A 21,301-nucleotide genomic window follows, 5' to 3' on the forward strand; every position below is an offset into this window, starting at 1 on the left:
TTCAGCAGCGGATGAGCTGAGGCAAGGGCGGAGACGGGTGATGTTATGGAGGTGGAAGTAGACGGTCTTTGTTATGCTGCGGACATTTGGTCAGAAGCTCATTTCAGGGTCAATTATGACACCAAGGTTGCGAACAGTGTGGTTCAGCCTCAGACAGATGTTAGGGAGAGGGATGGAGTCAGTGGCTAGGGAACGGAGTTTGTGACAGGGACCGAAAACAATGGCTTCGGTCTTCCAATATTTAATTGGAGAAAATTTTTGCTCATCCAGAACTGTAAGTCGAACAAGCAGTCTGACAATTTAGACACCGTGGAGGGGTCGAGAGAAGGGGTAGTGAGGTAGAGCTGGCAGATAGGGTGTGGACAGCAGTCTCTTGGAGATTTGTTGAGTCACACACTCTTGACACCTGGCTGCAATGGACTATTCAGAAAGTCTGATGTGAGTATACAATTTTCCTGAATTAATGGGACGGGTTTTCCTGTCTAATGCACCAGAGGAGTGGTCAGTTCCAAGGCACAATAGAGAGGAAAAGCGGAAGCCCCTTTTACTGTAGGCCTGAACTTCTCCTAAGAGTGGTGGGGCAGAGTGCTTGCACCTGTAGCAGACACAAGCATTTGGCAGATGTAATAATGAGACAGGAGGGGCCTTTCTATCCCCACCTCGTTTTTCTATCCCAGTGTCAGAAGGTTTGAAGGGGCACCAGAAGTTGGCAGTAGGCCTTGCGCTTGGCCCCCCTCAGAGTAGAGCCTGCAGCACCAGTGGTACATCAGGGACGCAATAATGACCTGCACTTGAAAATATAGGTGAATTCAGGTCATTCTAGACAGGGCACACTTTAGGTACACTGCATCTGCCAGGGACCTGGGCCCAGGGGGTACAGGATGATCGACCCCAGAATTTAAAAAAAAATAGCTGTGAGTCTTTGGAATTCTCTACCCTAGAGGGCTGTGGATGCTCAGTCAATGAGTATATTCAAGGCTGAGATCAATAGATTTTTGGCCACTAAGGGAATCAAGGGATATGGGGATAGGGCGGGAATGTGGAGTTGATGTAAAAGTTCAGCCATGATCTTATTGAATGGTGGAGCAGGCTTGAGGGGCCGTATGGCCTACTCCTGCTCCTATTTCTTATGTTCTTACAAACATGGCTTGTAATCCCTTGGGGGGGGAAATTCAGTGGCGCCCCCTTTGAGGTGCTAACGTCGTGGGGCACCAATTTTAGCGCCCCCAAAAAGGTAACGCCCCTGCACTGTAAATTCAGTAGTAGCACCCCAAGCAGGAGGCGGGGCGCTACTGGAAAGCACTCCCCTCCTTGAGGTGCTACTAGTGAATTTCGCAGCGTTACATGCATGTGCGGCGGCACGTAGCGCCGCGTCATTGCAGGCCTCCTCTCCAGCTTAAAGGGGAGGGGCCTAGCACAGCACACACCAGGGCCTTGCTTGACCACCGGGGAGCGGGGTGCCATGAAAACAGCCCGGCACTCAAGAGGAGTGCCGGGCTGAGCGGTCGCGGCCGGCATCCTGTATACAGAGGTAAGGAGGAGCAGCTGCTGGCAGTTGGTCAAAAGAAAAATGGCCTTTAATTTGCGCCGCCAGTGCTGCCAAAATGCTCCCTGAACTGGTCGGACATATCGTCTGGCGATAGGTCAGGGGGCGCAAGCGAGATTTGCAGCCGGGGACGCTAACGGGAGGCGCAAAGCAGCCCAATTTTTCCTAGAAGGTTGAGGGGCAATCTAATTGAGGTGTTTAAAATTATAAAGGGACTTGATAGGATAGATACAGAAAAACCATTTCCTCTGATAGGGGAATCCAAAACAAAGGGGCACAATTAAAATTAGAGCTGGGTTATTTAGGAGGGAAATCGGGATGCACTTTTCAATACAATGCATAGAGGAAATCTGGAACTCTCTGCCCCAAAAGGCTGGGAATGCTGGGTCAATTGAGATTTTCAAAACTGAGATGGATGCCTTTTGTCTCCACAGGCCTATTACCATCTCGTCTGGCTTCGAATACCTTTTATTGTCTCTTTTGTTCGATCGCAGCCTTGCCTGCGATCTATTTTCTTTTCTTTCCAGTTTTGAAGAAGGGTTCGACCCGAAACGTCAACTCAAATTTCTCTCCACGGATGTTGCCTGACCTGCTGAGTTTTTCCAGCATTTTCTGTTGTTATTATTTTTGGATATGTATTAGTTAGGTAAGGGTATCATTACATAGCAGCAGTTCTGAAGTAGGGGAGGATCCGAAGCATGAGTTGAAACTCATTTTAGGTAGGTGAAATGCGTTTAGAAATGTCTCTTATTTCAAAGGCGGACTCGTTAATCCTTGCCAGAAATATATGATCCAATAATACTCGGGTGTTCTGCGTCCTTAGAATAACCTGAGGTCTGACGGTAGGTGTCTCCCTTGAGCAGGTATCGGGGGAGGGAGGGGGTGGGGGGAGGATTGAGGATCAGCGGCTCATGCTGGCTGATGTCAGTGTGTTTGTTGCATTTCTTACCTGGTCACTTTCAAGGGAGTTTCTCAGAGCAGAGCGAGGGAGAGGGATTGAACTGCACCCTCTATATCCCTCAACCACCGTGATCGACACACCCACATCACTTAACCAGGAAATACATCGGAATAAATACATATTTTTAAAAAATCAGGATGTGAAGCCGCAACCAGTAGAACAAGAACTACTCAGATACTTTTTTTTTTAGCGAGACCGCTTCTGTCTAAACTTGCCTGAAGTAGGAATGGGGGAGTCCGACGGAGGCACTAAATGTAAGTAGTGAACTTGGGTTTGGAAATAAAACCTTTCCGTGATTGATCCTATTGAATATAGTGGCCTGGGCTTGAAACTTGTATTTATTTAAATAAAGTAGCGATATTAAAAACGATTGACAGTAAAATAAATATATTTTGAGAGCAAGTCTGGATTATAAGTTCTCACATTCTAGTGGGAAGAACTCCTGAAACCGCAGCTAGTCCATTAAATAAACAGAAATGATTCATGTCAACGATCCCATTGCGGGGTTTGATGTTTCTTGCATTGCTTTGATGAGGTGTTTAATCTTGTGGATAAGCTCGGATGTCGAGGTTTTAGATCTGGGGATGGGTGTGCTCGGCAACGGGGAAGTGACCAGACTGTTGGGAGAGAATTGGGGGAAAGTCCAGTCTAAAGAGGAACTAATATACAGGGTGCGATCGTTTGGCCTTTCTGAGTACATTCACCGTCAGAACAAAGACTGAAAACTATTTTACTTCTGGGAGAAACTGGCGAGTCACTTTGCAACTAGTTTGCCCATCTAAACCGTGCCCAAATTCACCGAAGGACTGCCTGATCCAATAATTATTATTGTAATGTTATTAATAAATCTATCATTGGTTGGGTTGGAAAGTCTGCCGTTTACGAAAGTGGAGCTGAGGTCATGTTTCTGTTATTATCAGACTCGGTGCCACAGGCTGCTTGGTTGTTTAGTTCTGGATTTTAAAAATATATATATTTTGTAAAGTTAAGGCTCGAATTAAATGGAAGTGTTTACCCTGTAGCCCAGGGAACGGCTCGTCATTTGTCCTGCTTTATGTCGACAGCTTGAAATCTCCGCCTACATTGGCGCTGTTGTACTGGTAATAAATTCAAGGGGCTGAAATCTCGGTAAAGGCGAGATTTACCGACCTTAAAACTGTAGCGAATTACAGTCAGGAAAATTGCATTGATCTGGATTATGGCACACACTGAGATAAATAGCCAAGTCTACACTTACTGGTACCCGTCTGTCCTTCCTTATCCTTTGTGGTTTAAAACTGTAAGTGGGATTGAGCCTGGGAAGAGGCGTTTTAAGGAGTTTCACTTCCCCCATTGCCGATGGCAGAGCGAGGGGAGTGGTGTGTATCGACAATAATAACTGCTCCCAGGATGCCTCAGACCAGTCGCTTTAAAGAAGGAAACAAGGAACAAGTAGGACTGAGAACCACCAGTCTGTTTGCAGTTCATCAGGGCGATCTCATCACTGTAAAAGTTTTTTGAAAGAAAAGAAAGACTTGCATTTATATAGCGCCTTCCACGACCTCAGGACGACCCAAAGCGCTTTACAGCCAATGCAGTACTTTTGAAGTGTAGTCACTGTTGTAATGTAGGAAATCTTGCAATTGTTGTTGCTGCATTATTTTCATTGAATTGTTAAGATAAATATGTAAGAGCTGGATTGGAAGAGGTTCACACTGCTGCAGTGTTTACCATGGGGCGCTCACGGCAGAGATCTTGGTTGTTCCCAGAAAACTCAACCCAGCAGTCCAGACCAACAAATTGCCCATTAAGTTCATTCCCAAGCATAGGTAAGAACTAACTGATCCTATCTGCATGGGAAAAAGACTTCTACTTTTGAAATCCCTTTGGAAGATATAACACCTTTTCTGCTGCTGACTGACTGCAGCGTGGGCACTGTGTGCATTGACTGGTGGTGAGGGTGACTTGTGATCTTTGTGTGGTTACATGCAAATCACTGCGACAAAGCAAGAGCTGGGGCTGAAAAGTCGAGATCAGCTCACAAGGAGCAAGTCAGCACTGGCCAACAAATAAGGACCTTTACAACACAATGACATTTGCTTATTCGGGTGTTTCACTAATGACTCCTCAGTACTGTACCAACTTTGTCTGCCTGAAGCTGTCTGGAATCCTACATTTAAGTCCACTTAAATCACACTAACAGCTACAATTCGCGACAAATGAACACATTGACAGCATCCCCTCTGTAGCCCAAGCACCACATCAGCAACTTCATCAGTACTCCAAAATACAATCACAAGGAGCTGGCTGCTTGGCATGTCCGTGAGGTACTCAGAAATGTAATTACACTGGGTACATGTAAACTATAGATCAGGAAATCAAGTAACTGAAAAGCAATTGAAAAAAAGCTGAAATTCCCATAGTTCTTGCATGAGCAACATATACTTGGTGTCAAATATGAAAATATTTGAATATACACCGCCATCTCATTAAGCATGTCAATTTGCTGTCCTCCGAATGTATCAAACCAGTGACTGATTAGGAACATGACACAACAGCCCCAATTTCATCACATTACATTTCAGTGCAAGTATCAGCCTTGTCGTACATGTGGTAATACTTTTGCCTCTGAGTCAGAAAGTTGTGGATTTAAACCCCACCCCAGAGACTTGAGCACATAGTGTAAACTGGCACTGCAGTGCAGTACTGAGGCAGTGGCATTCAACTGTGGCCCTGTTTTCCCTCTCAGGTCGATATAAAGCTGTGAAGAGGAGCTGTGAAGAGGATGCAAAGAGGCTGCAAAGGGATATAGACAGGTTAAGTGAGTGGGCAAGAACATGGCAAATGGAATATAATGTGGAAAAATGTGAAGTTATCCACTTTAATAGAAAAAATAGAAAATCAGAATTTTTTTAAAATGTGAGAGACTGGGAAATGCTGGTATTCAGAAGGACCTGGGTCTCCTTGTACATGAATCCCAGAAAGTTAACATGCAGATACAGCAAGCAATTAGGAAAACAAATGGGCCTAGAAATTCAGTTGTTAGCGCCAGCCGCTAGCGCCTTAGGAGGAGGAGAAGTGGGGCTCTAAGCGGCTAGCACCCGGGCGCAGCGCGATCTGCGCCTCTCGCGAACTTCACTCAAGATTTAGCGGTGGCGCAAAACCGCAGCGCCCGCTCAGCTGCGTGCGCAGATCCTGACGTCATTTCATGGTGCAACGCCCTTGGTGCGCCCCGAACCGGAACTTCAGTGGCGCCGCCCTTCTGTGCGCCTGGCGCCCCCAGCGACTGGTAGAGGGGAACGGTTCCCAGTCGCTGCGGGGCGTGGGGGGCGCTATTTAAAGGGGACTCCTCCTGCATTATAAGTGGCAGCCATTTTGTGCCAATCCTGTGTGAGAGACGGATATTTGGAGAGAGACAAAGGGAGAGAGCTTTCTGCTTTGACTCAGCGCTCGCACAGGTACTTCTGGCTTCAGGCCAGAGCTTTGCACTTGGATTTAACTTTCAGTGCCATAGCCTTGAGTCGCCACATATAATGGGGGCTGCAATGGGTGGAAACGTTGGGCTTCTCCATTGCATTCAAAGGGCTCAGAGACGCCATGAGAGAGTGACAGTCATGGCCAGACGGAGAAGGACCAACAGGCGTTGGCACAGGAGGCCTTGCCCACCCAGGGTATACCACCAGCAGTTCTCATATCTGAACATGTCTGAAGAGCAGTGTGTTCGGAGGCTGCAATTCAGAAGGGAGGTGGTCACTGAGATCTGCCACCTGCTTCGCAGAGATCTGTAGCCACAGCTGAGGAGCAGGACGTCTCTGTTGGTGGCAGTGAAGGTGACGGTGGCTCTCAACTTCTATGCCACCGGCTCCTTCCAATCCGCTACTGGGGACATTGCCAACATTTCCCAGTTCGCGGTACATTGCTGCATCCGCCAGGTGACCAATGCTCTTTTCAGAATGAGACGTCAGTACATCTCCTTCCCCATGACCCTAGACAAGCAGCAAGAGCATGTAATGGGATTTGGAAGAATAGCGGCCTTCTCCATGGTCCTGGGTGTAGAACTGATGAACCAGCAATGGTCAGGCCTTGCTTCAGGGCTGCAGTGTGCAGGGCGTGTCAGCCAAACAAATCGACCCTCCCCCTTTAAGAGCTGACCGGCGCCAGCGTGTCTGCCTTCAATCAGCAACTCGCCGCACCAGTGCTGCGCCCGCCCTCGGTGTTAGCGCCTCGGCTCGCCGGCTTAGCGCCTTATGAGAGTCGTGCATCGTCTGCTTTAGCGCAGCAGCAACCTCTTGGGGCGATGCAACTCAATTTCGGCGAAGGTAGCGCTAAGTTGCGCTGGGCGCTAAATTTAGCGAATGCCCGGCTGTAGCGCCCCAAACGTGGCAATACTGAATTTCTAGGCCATGGTATGTTAACCTTTATTACAAGGGGATTGGAGTATAAGAGTAAAGAAGTCTTACTTCAAATATATAGGCCTTTGGTGAGACAACATCTGGAGTACTGTGTACAGTTTTGGTCTCCTTATCTAAGGAAAGATACATTTGCCTTAGAGGGAGTGCAACAAAGGTTCACTAGACTGATTCCTGGGATGAGGGGATTGTCCTATGAGGAGAGATTGAGTAGACTATGCCTATATTCCCTAGAGTTTAGAAGAATGAGAGGTGATCTCATTGAAACATATAAAATTCTTACAGGGCTTGACAGGGTAGATGCAGGGCGGATGTTTCCCCTGGCTGGGGAGTCTAGAACTAATGGTCACAGTCTCAGATTTAGGGGTCGGCCATTTAAGACTGAAATTAGGAGAAATTTCTTCACTCTAAGGGTTGTGAATCTTTGGAATTCTCTACCCCAGAGGGCTGTGGATGCTGAGTCGTTGAGCATATTCAAGACAGAGATCAATAGATTTTTGGATATTAAGGAAATCAAGGGATATGGGGATAGGGCAGGATGGTGAAATAGATGTAGAAGATCAACCATGATCTTATTGAATGGTGGAGCAGGCTCGAGGGGCCGAATGGCCTACTCCTGCTCCTATTTCTTATGTTCTTATATTAAAGATCCCATGGCACTATTTGACGAACAGCAGGAGAGGCCAATATTTATCACTCAACCACCACCAACAGAAGCAGGTTCATTCTTCAACCAACATCACTAAAACAGATTATCTGGTCATTTATCTGATTGCTGTTTGTGGGTCTGCATCTGCAAATTGGCTGCTGCATATCCTTACATTACAATAATGACTATATTTTAAAAGTACTTAATTGGCTGTAAAGTGGTTTGGGATGTCCTGAGGTTGTGATATGCAAGTTCTTTTTTTAAGGACATTTTGCAGATAGGTCGCATTACATTGATTTTCTACGTGAATCCCTTTTAAAATGTTAGGGTTTCAGTTGTAAGTGGCAGCTTGATTGATAGCCCTGCTAGAGTACGAGTATGCATGATAAGCAATGAATGAGCTGAGGGCTTTGCATGGGCCAGCAGTAAATGTGTAGCAGGTTGGCAGGTAACATTTTATGGCATGTATACTTGGGCCATCTATTTATTAAACGGTACTGTTGGATAGCCTTAGTGTGACAGCTTTCTTAAGATCTGCCATATTTTACTGTTCTCAGAGCCTGTAGGTGCTGTACTCAGTATTGGCCATTGCTCCCACCTCCTGCCAGGCTTGCTACACTGTTCTTGTTCGGACTGATGTGCCAAACATGGCAACTCTCCATGTACTCACCTTATGTAACAGTATCTCCACCTTGCTGTGCATCATTTGTACAGGGACTCAGTTTACCACATTTTGTTTCCTTAAATTTTTTTTTCCATCCAGATATTTGGTTCCATCTAATTATTTTTGCCACGCAATCAATTTTGTATCAAGTTAATTTTTTTGCATACAATTATTTTTGACATCCAACATTTGGTCACTTACCTTGAAATAGCTGCTTCAGTACCTTACATTGCTGCAGCAACACACAAATACCACCCACCCCCTCTCCTCTCCCTAAACCCCTAATGGTAGGGGAGTTTCAGGCCAGGAATCTGTATTATTGTAATGAGAGGAACCCAGAGGTTTTTGTGTGGGCAGTTGTGTGCGGCACAGACAAAGTCCAAGGTTCACCATTCCTCCTACAGAAATGCACACATCAGAAAATCCACCATCTCCGCTGTTGCTACCGGGGTGAAGTGTCAGGAAGAAACAATCCAGGCTTGAGCCGCTCCCAGGCAAGTTGAACAGAGCAGGCTAGGTCGATGACTAGAAACGGGCCATCAGGCGGAGCTCTCGACCATTGTGTAGAACATAAGACTGGAAGATCTAAAAGTGGCTAAAAGATTAAAATGCGAAATAAATTAGAAAAGTAAAAATATTTCTAGGGTCCACCATAGACAAGCAATGGTGCAGTGCTGTGTTATTGTATACTCCTCTCTATGTAAGCCTATTAAAGTCTCCTCTACCGCACCTTAGAGGGTATCAACATTATTTTAACTTGTAGGTCACTAAAATAATTGAACATAACCAGCTCCACTTTATGCAGGATTTTCATGTTACAGTTTATTTTTCTTTACTGAGTGGTACAAACTGTTTATAATAGTTTATTACAGGAAATACACACGTCAATGCCTTTATATGCCTCAGGAAAGGGTGTGGGTACGGATGGAATTCCTAATGGGAGCTGGGCTAAGATAAGGAAGGTTTTATTCAATGTGCTATTATTATCAGGCCCCTTATCATACTGTTATTAAAGTTGTACTCACACAAAGGATTTGATATTACTCAAACATTATTACTTGTGTTTTATTTTTTTAAATGAAAGCATTTTTCGAGTTTCAGGAAAGTTGCGAAACAATACATTTTATACCGAATTGGGTCAGTGTGTGCAGACTGACCAGACCTAGTGGAAACATCATTCCCTTTCCCTCCCCGCCCTCCTCCCCAAAAAAAGAACCAGATAAGTTATATAGAGGATAACATGTTCTACTCTGATTTACTCTCCAAAAAACACGAATTGATGCATAACTGACAAATCTGTAAAATGAATGAGCTAGGTGGGGAAAAATCATTCAGTGGTTTGTTTTTCCACAGTGTGGTGTATCCTGTTGGCTAATGTATAAGTTTAAATATAAAAAGACTAGTTGATAACTTGTGGCTTTGCTGCTGCCATTGGAGCAGTTCTTTTATTAGCTGCAGGAAGACCATCAGCACCAAGGATCCCCAGTAAAACTGAAGTCAGTGGGGGTCAAAGGGAGAACCCGCCAGTGGCTGGAATCATACTTGATGTAAAGGAAGATGATTGTGGGTGTCAGAGGGCAATCATCACAGCCCCAGGGCAGTGCTGCAGGAGTTCCTCAGGGAAGCATCCTTGGCCCAACCATCTTCAGCTGCTTCGTCAATGACTCCCCCTCCACCCCCTCATAAGGTCAAGAGTGGGGCTGTTCACTAACAAGGACACAGAGTTCAGCTCCATTCACAACTTTTTTAATAATGAAGCTGCCTATGCCAGCCTACAGCAGAGCATGGATAACATCCAAGCTTGGGCTGACAGGTGGCAGGTAACATTTGCATTATATAAGTGTCAGATAATGACGATCTCGAAAGCCCTTTGACTTTCAATGGCGCCATCATCACAGAGTTCCCCCCCCACCCTCCACCATCAACATCCAGGGGGTCACCATTGACCAGAAGCTGAATTAGACCAGCCTGGGAGGAAGTGGGGGTGAACCCTGAGGCCTGGCAAGAAGCGGGTAGGGGTTGGAACCTGGTACAAAGAAGCACCAGGGCAGAAGGTTAGAGCACAGGTGGCCAGGGACTGAGGTACAGCAGAGGCTGGTGAGTGTAGCACTGGTATTTGATTGATCACTGGTAACCAGTCAAAAGGCTACTGCACACCAAAGATATGGCTCACATGGATGAACAGCAGACCCATGGACACAATCCTTCTTATAATATAAATAGATTGAGGCAGCATAATGGTCTTGTCTTGGGACATATGGTGTTTGGACTGTAGTGTGCTCTGTGGTACAGAGTTGTAGGGGGTTATTTTGGCCAAAGAGTGAAAACAGGCATTAAATAGGGGCAGAGCGATCCTAATATGATAGAATTCTTCATTAAGATGGAGAGTGAAGTAGTTGACTCAGAGACTAGGGTCCTGAATTTAAATAAAGGAAACTACGATGGTATGAGGCGCGAGTTGGGTAGGATTGATTGGGGAATGTTACTCAAAGTATTGACAGTGGATAGGCAATGTCAAACATTCAAAGAGTGCATGGATGAACTACAGAATTTGTTCATCCCTGTTTGGCATAAAAATAAAACAAAAAAGGTGACTCAACCGTGGTTAACAAAGGAAATTAGAGATAGCATAAGATCCAAGGAGAGGACATATAAATTGGCCAGATAAAGCAGTAAACCTGAGGATTGGGAGCAGTTTAGGATTCAGCAAAGGAGGACAAAGGGATTAATTAAGAGGGGGAAAATAGAGTATGAGAGTAAGCTTGCGGGGAACATAAAAACTGACTGTAAACGCTTTAATAGATATGTGAAGAGAAAAAGATTGCTGAAGTCAAGCGTAGGTCCCTTGCAGTCAGAATCTGGGGAATTTGTAATGGGGAACAAAGAAATGGCAGACCAATTAAATACATACTTTGGTTCTGTCTTCACAAAGGAGGACACAAATAACCACCCAGAGATGTCGGGGAACATAGGGTCTAATGAGGGAGGAACTGAATGAAATCAGTATTTGTAGGGAAATGGTGTTAGGGAAATTGGCGGGATTGAAGGCCGATAAATCCCCAGGGCCTGATAATCTACATCCTAGGGTACTTAAGGAAATGGCCCTAGAAATAGTAGATGCATTGCTGATCATCTTCCAAAATTCTACAGACTCTGGAACAGTTCCCATGGATTGGAGGGTAGCTAATGTTACCACACTGTTCAAAAAAGGTGGTAGAGAGAAAACAGAGAATTATAGACCGGTAAGCCTGACATCGGTAATGGGGAAAATGCTAGAGTCCATTATAAAAGATGTAATAGCAGAGCACTTGGAAAACAGTGACAGGATCGGACAAAGTCAACATGGATTTACAAAAGGTAAATCGTGCTTGACTAATCTATTGGAATTTTTTGAGGATGTAACTGGTAGAATAGATAAGGGAGAACCAGTGGATGTGGTGTATTTGGACTTTCAGAAGGCTTTCGATAAGGTCCCGCATAAGTGATTAGCATGTAAAGTTGAGGCACATGGGATTGGGGGCAAGGTACTGACTTGGATAGAGAACTGGTTGGCAGACAGGAAGCAAAAAGTTGGAATAAATGGGTCTTTTTCCGAGTAGCAGGCAGTGACTAGTGGGGTACCGCAGGGATTGGTCCTAGTACCCCAACTATTTACAATATATATTAATGATCTATACGAGGGAACTAGATGTAATATCTCCAAGTTTGCAGACAACACAAAGCTGGGTGGGCGTGTGTGCTGTGAGGAGGATGCCGAGAAACTCCAGTATGATTTGGACAGGTTGGGTGATTGGGCAGATGCATGGCAGATGCAGTATAATGTGGATAAATGCGAGGTTATCCACTTTGGTGGCAAAAACAGGAAGGCAGATTATTATTTGAACAGCAATAGATTGGGAGAAGGGGAAGTGCAACGAGACCTGGGTGTCCTTGTGCACCAGTCACTGAAGGTAAGCATGCAGGTGCAGCAGGCGGTTAAGAAGGCAAATGGTATGTTGGCCTTCGTAGTGAGAGGGTTTGAGTACAGGAACAGGGATGTCTTGCTGCAGTTGTACAGGGCCTTGGTGAGACCACACCTTGAGTATTGTGTGCAGTTTTGGTCGCCTTATCTGAGGATGTTCTTGCCATGGAGGGAGTGCAGCGAAGATTCACCAGACTGATACCTGGGATGGCAGGAATGACGTATGAGGAGAGATTGGGTCGATTGGGCTTATACTCGCTGGCGTTTAGAAGAATGAGAGGGAATCTCATTGAAACTTATAAAATTCTAACAGGACTAGACAGACTAGATGCAGGAAGGATGTTCCCGATGGCGGGGGAGTCCAGAACCAGAGGTCACAGTCTAAAGATAAGGGGTAAGCCATTTATGACAGAGATGAGGAGGAATTTCTTCACCCAGAGAGTGGTGAACCTGTGGAATTCTCTACCACAGAAGGCAGTTGAGGAGTTAGATATATTTCTTAAGGCTAAAGGGATCAAGGGATGTGGGGAAAAGGCAGGGACAGGGTACTGAATTTGGATGATCAGCCATGATCTCATTGAATGGCGGAGCAGGCTCGAGGGGCCGAATGGCCTACTCCTGCTCCTATCTTCTATGTTTCTATGTTTCTGCGCTAATAAGAAATGCCTGTTTGAAAGTGTGGATTTAGTACGTAATTTTCGGGCTAATTGATGATTATCATGATTTAAACGTGCCTGCAGGTGCTGAAACTGACAACTGCGGGGTTGAGCACTCAAGTGCTAATTAGACGCAATTTTCCTGGAGCTGTATATGTAGCCTGCACTCACGCACTTCCACTGAAGGTGTGGAGTGGGCTGACTGACACACAGCAGCAGGTTTCAGGGTGGCTCACGGACTGAGTGAGGGGGCGCATCGGTTCTTGGACATGGCACTGGAGGTCTTGGTGGAGGAGAAGGGATGTTCTGTACTGCTGCGGGGTGAAGGATGCCACCTCGCCCTCCTGTCCCTCTCTCCTGCAGCGGCTGGTGCTGCTCTGTCTGGCCTCATGTCCTCCTCCCATTCCTCATCCAGACCAACGGGAACCCCTAGCAAGATGCCCATGCCCAAGCACTCCCTTTCTCCTGGTGACTCCTATATGGTGCCCAATAAGGTGGATTAGCACAGCGCTTAATCTATTTAGGTGAAGTCCTCAGAGAATTTGCAGAATAAATGTCACTAGAGTGTTGGTAAAGTCTTGACAAAGTGTCCCAGAAAATCTCCCGATGTGTTTCAGAGATCCTCTTCACAGCTCCAGCAGTACTGACGATGCAATGGTGAGTATCCCTTTAAGTAGCGCTTGAAATCGACATAAACGGCGTGTTTACTTCCAAACAGCTGGTCGCTGTTAGGAGAGGGTGTTAGTTGAAGCGCCAACAACCAAAATGCCATGCAACCTCTTTAATGAGCGCTAGCAGGCATTTTAAGTGGCAATCAGCTGTTTAAATGAGCCTCCGGGCAGCCGTTCCTAGTGCAGGCTTCAGCTCCTTTATCAAGATGGTGTCTTGCGCTAAACGCGGGCTAAACCAGAGTTGCAGCTTAAGACCCCATCTTGGCCACCTTGGAGGCTCTTTAGTGCCGAAAATATTTGGCGAAAATCGCCCCCGTAGTGTGTTGAAGGATCAGGCAGGCATTATAAAGTAGCAGAAAACAAAGGACAACGTTTTAACTTTTAAAAAAAGTACAATAATGAAGAAATTATTGTAATTGCTAGAAAGTGTTGGCATGAGCGAAGACAGTTTAAAAGGCTGCCAACATTGGATGTGCAGGTGTGTGCCCTATGAAAGGGTACCATGCCTAAAATAATTCACCTCTGTTGTCTACAGCATGCTAATAATTCAGTCATTTTGTGCACGAAAGAAATTAATTATCCAGTCATTTCAATTAACTAACTTTGAAATAAAAAGAATATACTGTAGCATTAAAAAAATCATTTTTATATTACTGTGCCATTCTGCAGGGAAAGGTGGAAAAAGAAGAGACTTGCATTCATATAGCACCTTATCACATCTCTCAGAAGTGTCCCAAAGCACTTCAAACACCATGAATTACAGGGAAGACAGTGGAATAGTGTTCACAGCTTAGAACATCCTAAGTTGTTGGCATCACAATGATGTTAGCTTAGTAAGAGGAAATACAATGGCAGAAATATGTTTGCCTTGCTTTCTAGTAGTGAAGTTGATTACAGATGGTTTTGAAGCTGTGATCTTCACATAACTTTATATTAAAAGTATACTTTTGTAATTTTCCCTTCCCTCATTCAGGTTGCTCCTGTGCCATATAGCATTTCCCAGCTGAGAAGGTGGAAATCTGGCAGGGGGGAGTGGGGACAGTTAAATGGGGTGGGGGACTTTCTCTCGCCTTTCCTGCTCCGAACTGGCCGACTGAAATTTCAAATTGCAGGCAGCAAATACATTCGCTGGAAGCCAGTGGGGCCCTCTCTAAATATGCAGACTCCAATGATGTTACTGGGGCCTGATCTGCTATTTTAACCTGAGGCCTGAGCAGAGGAACAATGGTGGCTTCCCCACCAGGCCAACCCTGCTGGGGATGGGATCCAGGGCCAGAGGAAGGGTTAGGTAAGTTTTTTGTTGTCTTTTTAGGCTTGAATAAAGACTTTGTTAACTTATCAACCAGATTTAGCCTAGTTATTGAAGAAATCAACAGGCAGTATGTCACACATACTCCTGGCTTTTTTGTTACTGTGCTACTCCTGTCATTTGACCATGTGCTAATCTGTTTTTCTCAGGTCCAAGATTATCGAAATGGCTGCAGCAGTGGATTCTACTACTAGCATCTGTTTGGGGTCCAGTGGCTGCAAATGGAGTCTGCAAGTGTGATGGCAATCTTGATTTCAGGACCTTTAAGTTTAGCCAGGTGGGAGAACAATGTTGCTTAAACTTCACTGGTTCTTCCATTGGTGCCCTTCAGTGGAATGTCTTCACTAACCTGACAGGAATCAAGGTCCTAGACCTGTCAAGTTGTAACATATCAGACATTTATGATGTGGATGAAAACCCAAGCTCTCTGGAGGTCCTATATCTGGACCACAATCAATTGGAGCGATTACCTTCTAACTTCCTAACAAATGCACCCAGCTTAAAGATCCTTCACCTGGAGGAAAACCACCTTCAGGAGTTACCAGAGAACATTTTAGAGGCTTCGGACCAGATTCAGGAGCTGTACCTGGACTCCAACAATTTGATTTCTATTCCTCCTAGTGTCTTTAAATCAAGCCTTGTGATATTGTCTCTTTTCAATAACACCTTGCAGTGTACATGTGCCTTGTATGATGGGTTGGCAAAATATATTACTGTAAACATAAGCATCAGTGGATCAGAAAATGTGCCCATGTGCTACACACCAAAGCACCCTCAAGGTCTGAATATCATAGACATTCATCGCTCAGATATCTGCAGGTCCCATGGTCTCACAGCTCTCTTCATTTGCCTGCCATTGATCTTGGTTTTTGCTCTGGTGTTGTGTTGGTACTGCTGCAGAAGAAGAAGATCTAATTTTAAAGCTATTGGACAAGACAATCAGATTTGCACCATCGAGAAGTCTGGCTTTACGAATGTGGAGGACCATCACTACATAACGTGCAGGACTCCAGAGACAACTCCCACCCCCATAGGACATGAAAACAGCATCCTCGCCAGAAACCAGTTCATGTTGCGTCCCTCAACAGCACTGCTAGGGAGTAACCGTGACTTGTATGAAGAGGTGGAGATAAAGCTCGGTGGTTCTGTTGACTCAATCACGCATGTTGACGAGATCTATCTTAAAATGTCAAATAATAAAGTGGAAGAAGAAGTTGAGGAAGTCCATGCTGAGCCAGAACTGGAGAGTGTCACCGAGGAGCTACAAGAGGCAGATCGTCAAAGGCTCTATATGAATAAGACAGCAAACTACTATAATCTTGTTCCTGGTATTGAATTAGATGACTCCGACCATGGCGAATATGAAAATATTGACTTGTCCTAGTGACACGGGACCATTTGTAAAAGATGTCACAAAAGCTAAATTAAAACATTTGGCAGTCTGGAAAATTGCCTTGGGCTGGTGGAGCTGGACAAATGACTTGTTGGTTAACACGTTTATATGTGAAGAATAAAAATAGAATGGCTGGTGTGGAGGGGGCACATTACTGAGGTTAAATTGCAGGCTTACAATTGGGGCAATGAAGCCCAACATTACCACTGTCCTTCAACATATGGGATGTCAAAGTAGTGTTCTTACCTTGGTTCAACACAAAGTTCAAATTTAGAGTTGTTTTCCCATCAGCAGTTGCTCTCAATGAGATGCAAATCTCCTGTAGGTAAATATAAAGCCAATTCAGGGGAGTCGGAGAGGCGAGAAAGGATCCAAAATGGTGCCAGTAAAATCATTTGCTGTCATTTTCTAGATAATGTTAATTTTGAACGATTTCTAAGTACAATCCAGTATCAAAAAAATATACCAATTAGAAAAAGATGTACTGTCTTTATGGCAGACACCAATAGTTCAGTCTAGGAATCTGAAACTATAGCCCCGATTGTACCCTAACCCACCTGGCAGGAATTGGGTGGGTTTAGGTCGGACGCCCATTTTACACCCCGTCTGATTGAAGTTAATGGAGAGTAAAATCAGACCAGGTGTAAAACATGCTTCCAAACTGGAACCCTCCCCTAACCCACCAGGCAGGTTAGGGTAAAATCGAGGCTTATGAGTTTGATCAGGCTTCTATACCCAGTTTTTAGCAGTTCAATGTTAAATTCAAATAATCAGAATAGAGAAAAGGCTGGTGTCATAATGGTGTCATCATTTCTGATCTCTCTCAAACCAATCTTACTCGCTATACCAGACCGACGGGTGTGACTGCCTGTTTGGCAAGATTTTCGGAATTTACCTCCTGCCCGCCCTTGGATATATTTAGCATACTTCATGAATATATGTTGTAGTGACGGAACATTAATTTTCAGTACTTCATCCAAGTGGTCACATTAAAGGGTGAACTTAGGCAGTCATATTGGAAAGGAGAGTGTCTGAAACAGCAAGAAAATTGGCCTGTAAGGCCTACTGCTTTCTTTCCCTATCCCCGCCAAGGTGACTACCAGACGCCCCTGCCCCACCCACAGCATGTAAATAATGGCAGGAGGGGGGGCCTAGCCAGTCACCCCACTTACCTGCCTTCCACCCGTGCCACTACCACACCCAGGGACTGCAATGAGGGGGTGTCGGTAGTCCCTGAGACAGTGGTGGAAGGTCTGCTAACGGCCACGTTGGAGGGACAGGGCCCAGTAGTGGGCCTCCCCTCAGGTCCCAAAATCTTACCTTTGTTGGGCCTCGGCTCAGGCTGCGGCCTAAAATTCAAGTTGCCCTCTGATCTTCAGGGCCCTGTGGCCCCTTTCAGACAGGCTCCACACCTTCGGGCACTGCAGCGGCAGTCTCACTGCAGCACTCCCCGAATTCACCAGCATGGCAGTGGCGGGCTCCTAGTTGCTGGCGGGGTTTCCGCCAGGAGCCAAGCCTACATACTGAATGACCCCTGACCCAGGAAGCTGGGCCGGGGTCATGGTGGAGACACAGCAACAGGTGGAAGCCCCTTCCCAACGCTCCTGGGACAGGAAAAGTAAAATCCAGGCTTGAAGGTCAGCAAAATATTCAGCAAAATATTCAACTATGGAGTCAACACAATCCTGCCTTCATCTGATACCCATAAACTTTCTGAGAGGATTACTGAGATAGTCCTAATGAGTGTAACCCTGCCAGTTTTTCACTCTTCCTAGCCCAAGGGACAACAAGGCCAATTGTAGCACTCCCACTGCTGTTCCTGCTGAGATCAGTGCTGTTCTTGTCTCTATTGCATAGCGGCACGCCACTTGATGCATTTACACAGAGAGCCATTGGGGCCCTTAGGAAAGTGTTTTAAATGTACCAAAACAATTGGTGGTACATTGACACCATTCAGACACCAACTTTTGCACCCCAGAGTGATGTTGTGGGAAGGTGGGTGAATTGTCACCTCCCAGCAGCTGGTTCAAGCAGTAGTAGGAAAGGCCATCAAGAGTTGGATTGTGATCTGGGAGCACTAGGTTCACTGTACTTACATGTAGCTCTATTATTTTTGAATAATTTGTCACTTGACGCTTTCATAAATTGATAATGCTTTATGCTTTTCAAGCGAGCCATTTATAATAGTACTATAGCTAGCATTAATACAGTACTATATCTGTGTAGTAAAACACAATACATAAGCTGGGCTTTCCTGCATATTTTATGACATTTGAACTTGGGTGTTATTGTTTTATATATCAGAGCAAATGATCATAATCAAGTACCCAGTCACAAAGTTGTAAAGCCAAGAGCTTGTGGCTTCCTTGCCACAACAACTTCATGAAGAGACAATATGGTACTTTATTGTTAACTTAAGCATCGTCCGTCTAAGCATCATCCTGAGTACCAATGCTGGGATCATTTCAGAGTTAAACGGAAGTTAGAAAAGATGTAAATAACTGTACTTTCAATTTGAAGTCTGTCTGGACCCCTCCATGTGATGTTTACTTTTCACAATCAAGAATATGAACTGTGAACTTGCACAGAACAGCACAATTTTGTGGGTCAGCATTAGAACTCCATTTCTCTCTCCACCGATGCTGCCTGGCCTGTTGAGTTTTTCCAGCGTTTCCTGTTGTTATTTAGAATCTTTCTGTCTGGTTTTTGATGTGCTCTCTAGCAATCTGCTCATTGTGTCAATGCTGCCACGCTGGCAATGATGTGACTACTTCGATGGATTGTACCAGAAACTACATATCTGCTCAAAATGAAGGAAAGAGGGTCTATAATATCACTTTAAAAATAATTGTGCCTTCTAATGTTAATTTAAGCTAGATTAGAGTAATGTGTGTAATCTGTAGCCCTGGTTAGCCCATTGTTCCTTATTTACAAGATCATTGTTTTACACTTGACATAAAACTGTTCCTTTTGCAATATTGCTTCAGTAGCAACAAATACTTCTAGTTGTGTCTTTCATATCTGCTTTCAGTGTTTTTTAAAAATGGAGTTTCATATCATTAATTCCTCTATACATCGCAGCCAGGTATTGTGACCTGGAAAATAATCTGACGTCATTAGCAATGATGCCTTTGCCCAAAAACTGTGAGCTTTTGCTTTTGACACTACCTAAATATTCCAATTTTAAAACTTATCAGCCTCGAAACTCAATTAAGCCCGAAAACGGTGCCACCGCGGGCCAAGGTTCACGGCCGCCCGCAGAAAGAGCGCAGGCAGCAGCGATATTTTGGTGCTGCCTGCTGATTTAACTGAGCGCAGCGCAGAAGCTCTGGAGCGACGCGCTCCTTCCGGCGGTAAAATCAGCAGGAGGCCGAAGGTCGGGTCTAAAAGATTTGTGCGGTGTTCTCAGGAAATTGCGATTTCTTAAATTGAACTGCTATGTTTCCAGCTATGTTTCTCGGTTGACAGAGAGGGAATGCAAGATAAATGAAAGCGTAAAAATACACTAATCTGTCATATTTTGAAGCATGCAACCAATATTTCCGATTCTACTCCCCAGAATACAGATAAAAGTAACCTATACATACATAGTGAATAAGCTTTGTTATTGTTAAATCCGTGAATTTAAGATATGGTGTTCTTCAATAAATAGACGAAGACTGCAGATCAACAATCAACAGGTGTTTACTGGATGAGGGTAGTCTAAAAACTAACAGTACAGATCCCTGCTCAGGGCTTATATACAGGTGTGGTCACTGCCGGTACTACAGTATACAGGAGCTGTAAAAGTAGTTCTCTCTTAAAGGTACATACACTACAATTCCTCCCCTTTTAGATTAACAGTACCATAACATTCAAATAACAGTTAACACTTTTAACATGCACATTAACTGAAATAGTCCATTTATAGATCCAGTCTTTGGGGCGGCTTCCTGATCCTTTCTGGATAGCGCCTTTCCGGAGTGTCTTGTTCTTGGTGCGGAGGCGATTCTGGCCCCCTGTCGCCAGTTAGTTCATCAGCTTCAGATGCTACTGTTTCTGGGGTAGATGCTACCGGTATGTTGGGTTCATCACCAGGTACGCGAGGCATGGGGTTGACTCGTTCCTGTGACGCTAGAATCTGGTCAACATGGCGTTTCACAATGTTCTCCCCAACATCCACTGTGTACATTAGTGGTCCCTGCCGTGTGCATATCGTCCCTGGTTGCCATTTCTCTGTTCGGTAGTCGAGGGCCAAGACTGGTTGTCCTACATTGAAGCTCCTTGTCGGCTTCTCATTGATGTGCTGGGATTGCTTATTCTCAACATTTCTTCGTACATTTGGTCGGAGCAAATCCAGACGAGATCTCAACCTTCGGTTAAAGAACATCATGGCCGGGGTCTGGTAGGTGACTGCATGTGTCGCATTTCTGTAGGCTAACAGGAAATTGTCCACCTTATGCTGCAGTGGAATGTCGTCATCGCACATGGCCCTTACTGCCTTTTTAAAGGTTGGTACGAACCTCTCAGCCAATCCATTTGTGGCTGGATGATACGGGGCGGATGTGTAATGCCTTACCCCATTCCTTCTCGTAAATTTCCGAAACTCTTCGGACACAAACTGTGGTCTGTTATCAGAGCAAATCTGCTCTGGCAAGCCGTTCCTGGCAAATATGGTCCGTAGGACTGCAATTGTTTTCTCCGTAGTGGTGGAGGACATTTTGATCACCTCAGGCCATTTCGAGTGCGCATCCACTGCTATTAAGAATATTGAGCCCATGAATGGACCAGCAAAATCAATATGCACCCTTTGCCATGGAGAGGAGGGCCACTCCCATGGGTGTAGAGGGGCATGTGGTGGTGCATTTTGGACCTTCTGGCATCCTGAGCAGCTCTTTGTTAGGTCCTCAATTTGTTGATCGATTCCCGGCCACCACACATAAGCCCTAGCGAGGCTTTTCATTTTCACCCCTCCCAGATGGCCTTCGTGAAGCTCATTGAGCACTCTCTCCCTTAACTTGGGTGGAATTACCACTCGGGATCCACGCATCAAGGTCCCCTGGCATACTGACAGCTGTTCTCTTCTGGCTGAGAATGCTGGCAACAGTGAGTCGCCATGTGTTG

At 45.2% G+C, this 21,301-nt stretch overlaps 1 protein-coding gene across 1 annotated transcript; it reads left to right on the forward strand.

Annotated features, from left to right (window-relative positions):
* Positions 1-2,461: 2,461 nt before the first annotated feature.
* On the forward strand, positions 2,462-19,195 carry LOC147122222 (uncharacterized). The gene is made up of 2 exons (XM_085983138.1): positions 2,462-2,761; positions 14,955-19,195. The coding sequence occupies exons 1-2, from the start codon at positions 2,734-2,736 to the stop codon at positions 16,187-16,189; spliced, it is 1,263 nt and encodes a 420-aa protein (XP_085839264.1). The 5' UTR covers positions 2,462-2,733; the 3' UTR covers positions 16,190-19,195.
* The last annotated feature ends 2,106 nt before the right edge of the window (positions 19,196-21,301 follow it).

This window comes from Somniosus microcephalus, chromosome 3, assembly GCF_052327205.1.
Source record: "Somniosus microcephalus isolate GS21.2 chromosome 3, FLI_Smic_1.0, whole genome shotgun sequence".
In the NCBI taxonomy this organism is placed as follows: Eukaryota; Metazoa; Chordata; class Chondrichthyes; order Squaliformes; family Somniosidae; genus Somniosus; species Somniosus microcephalus.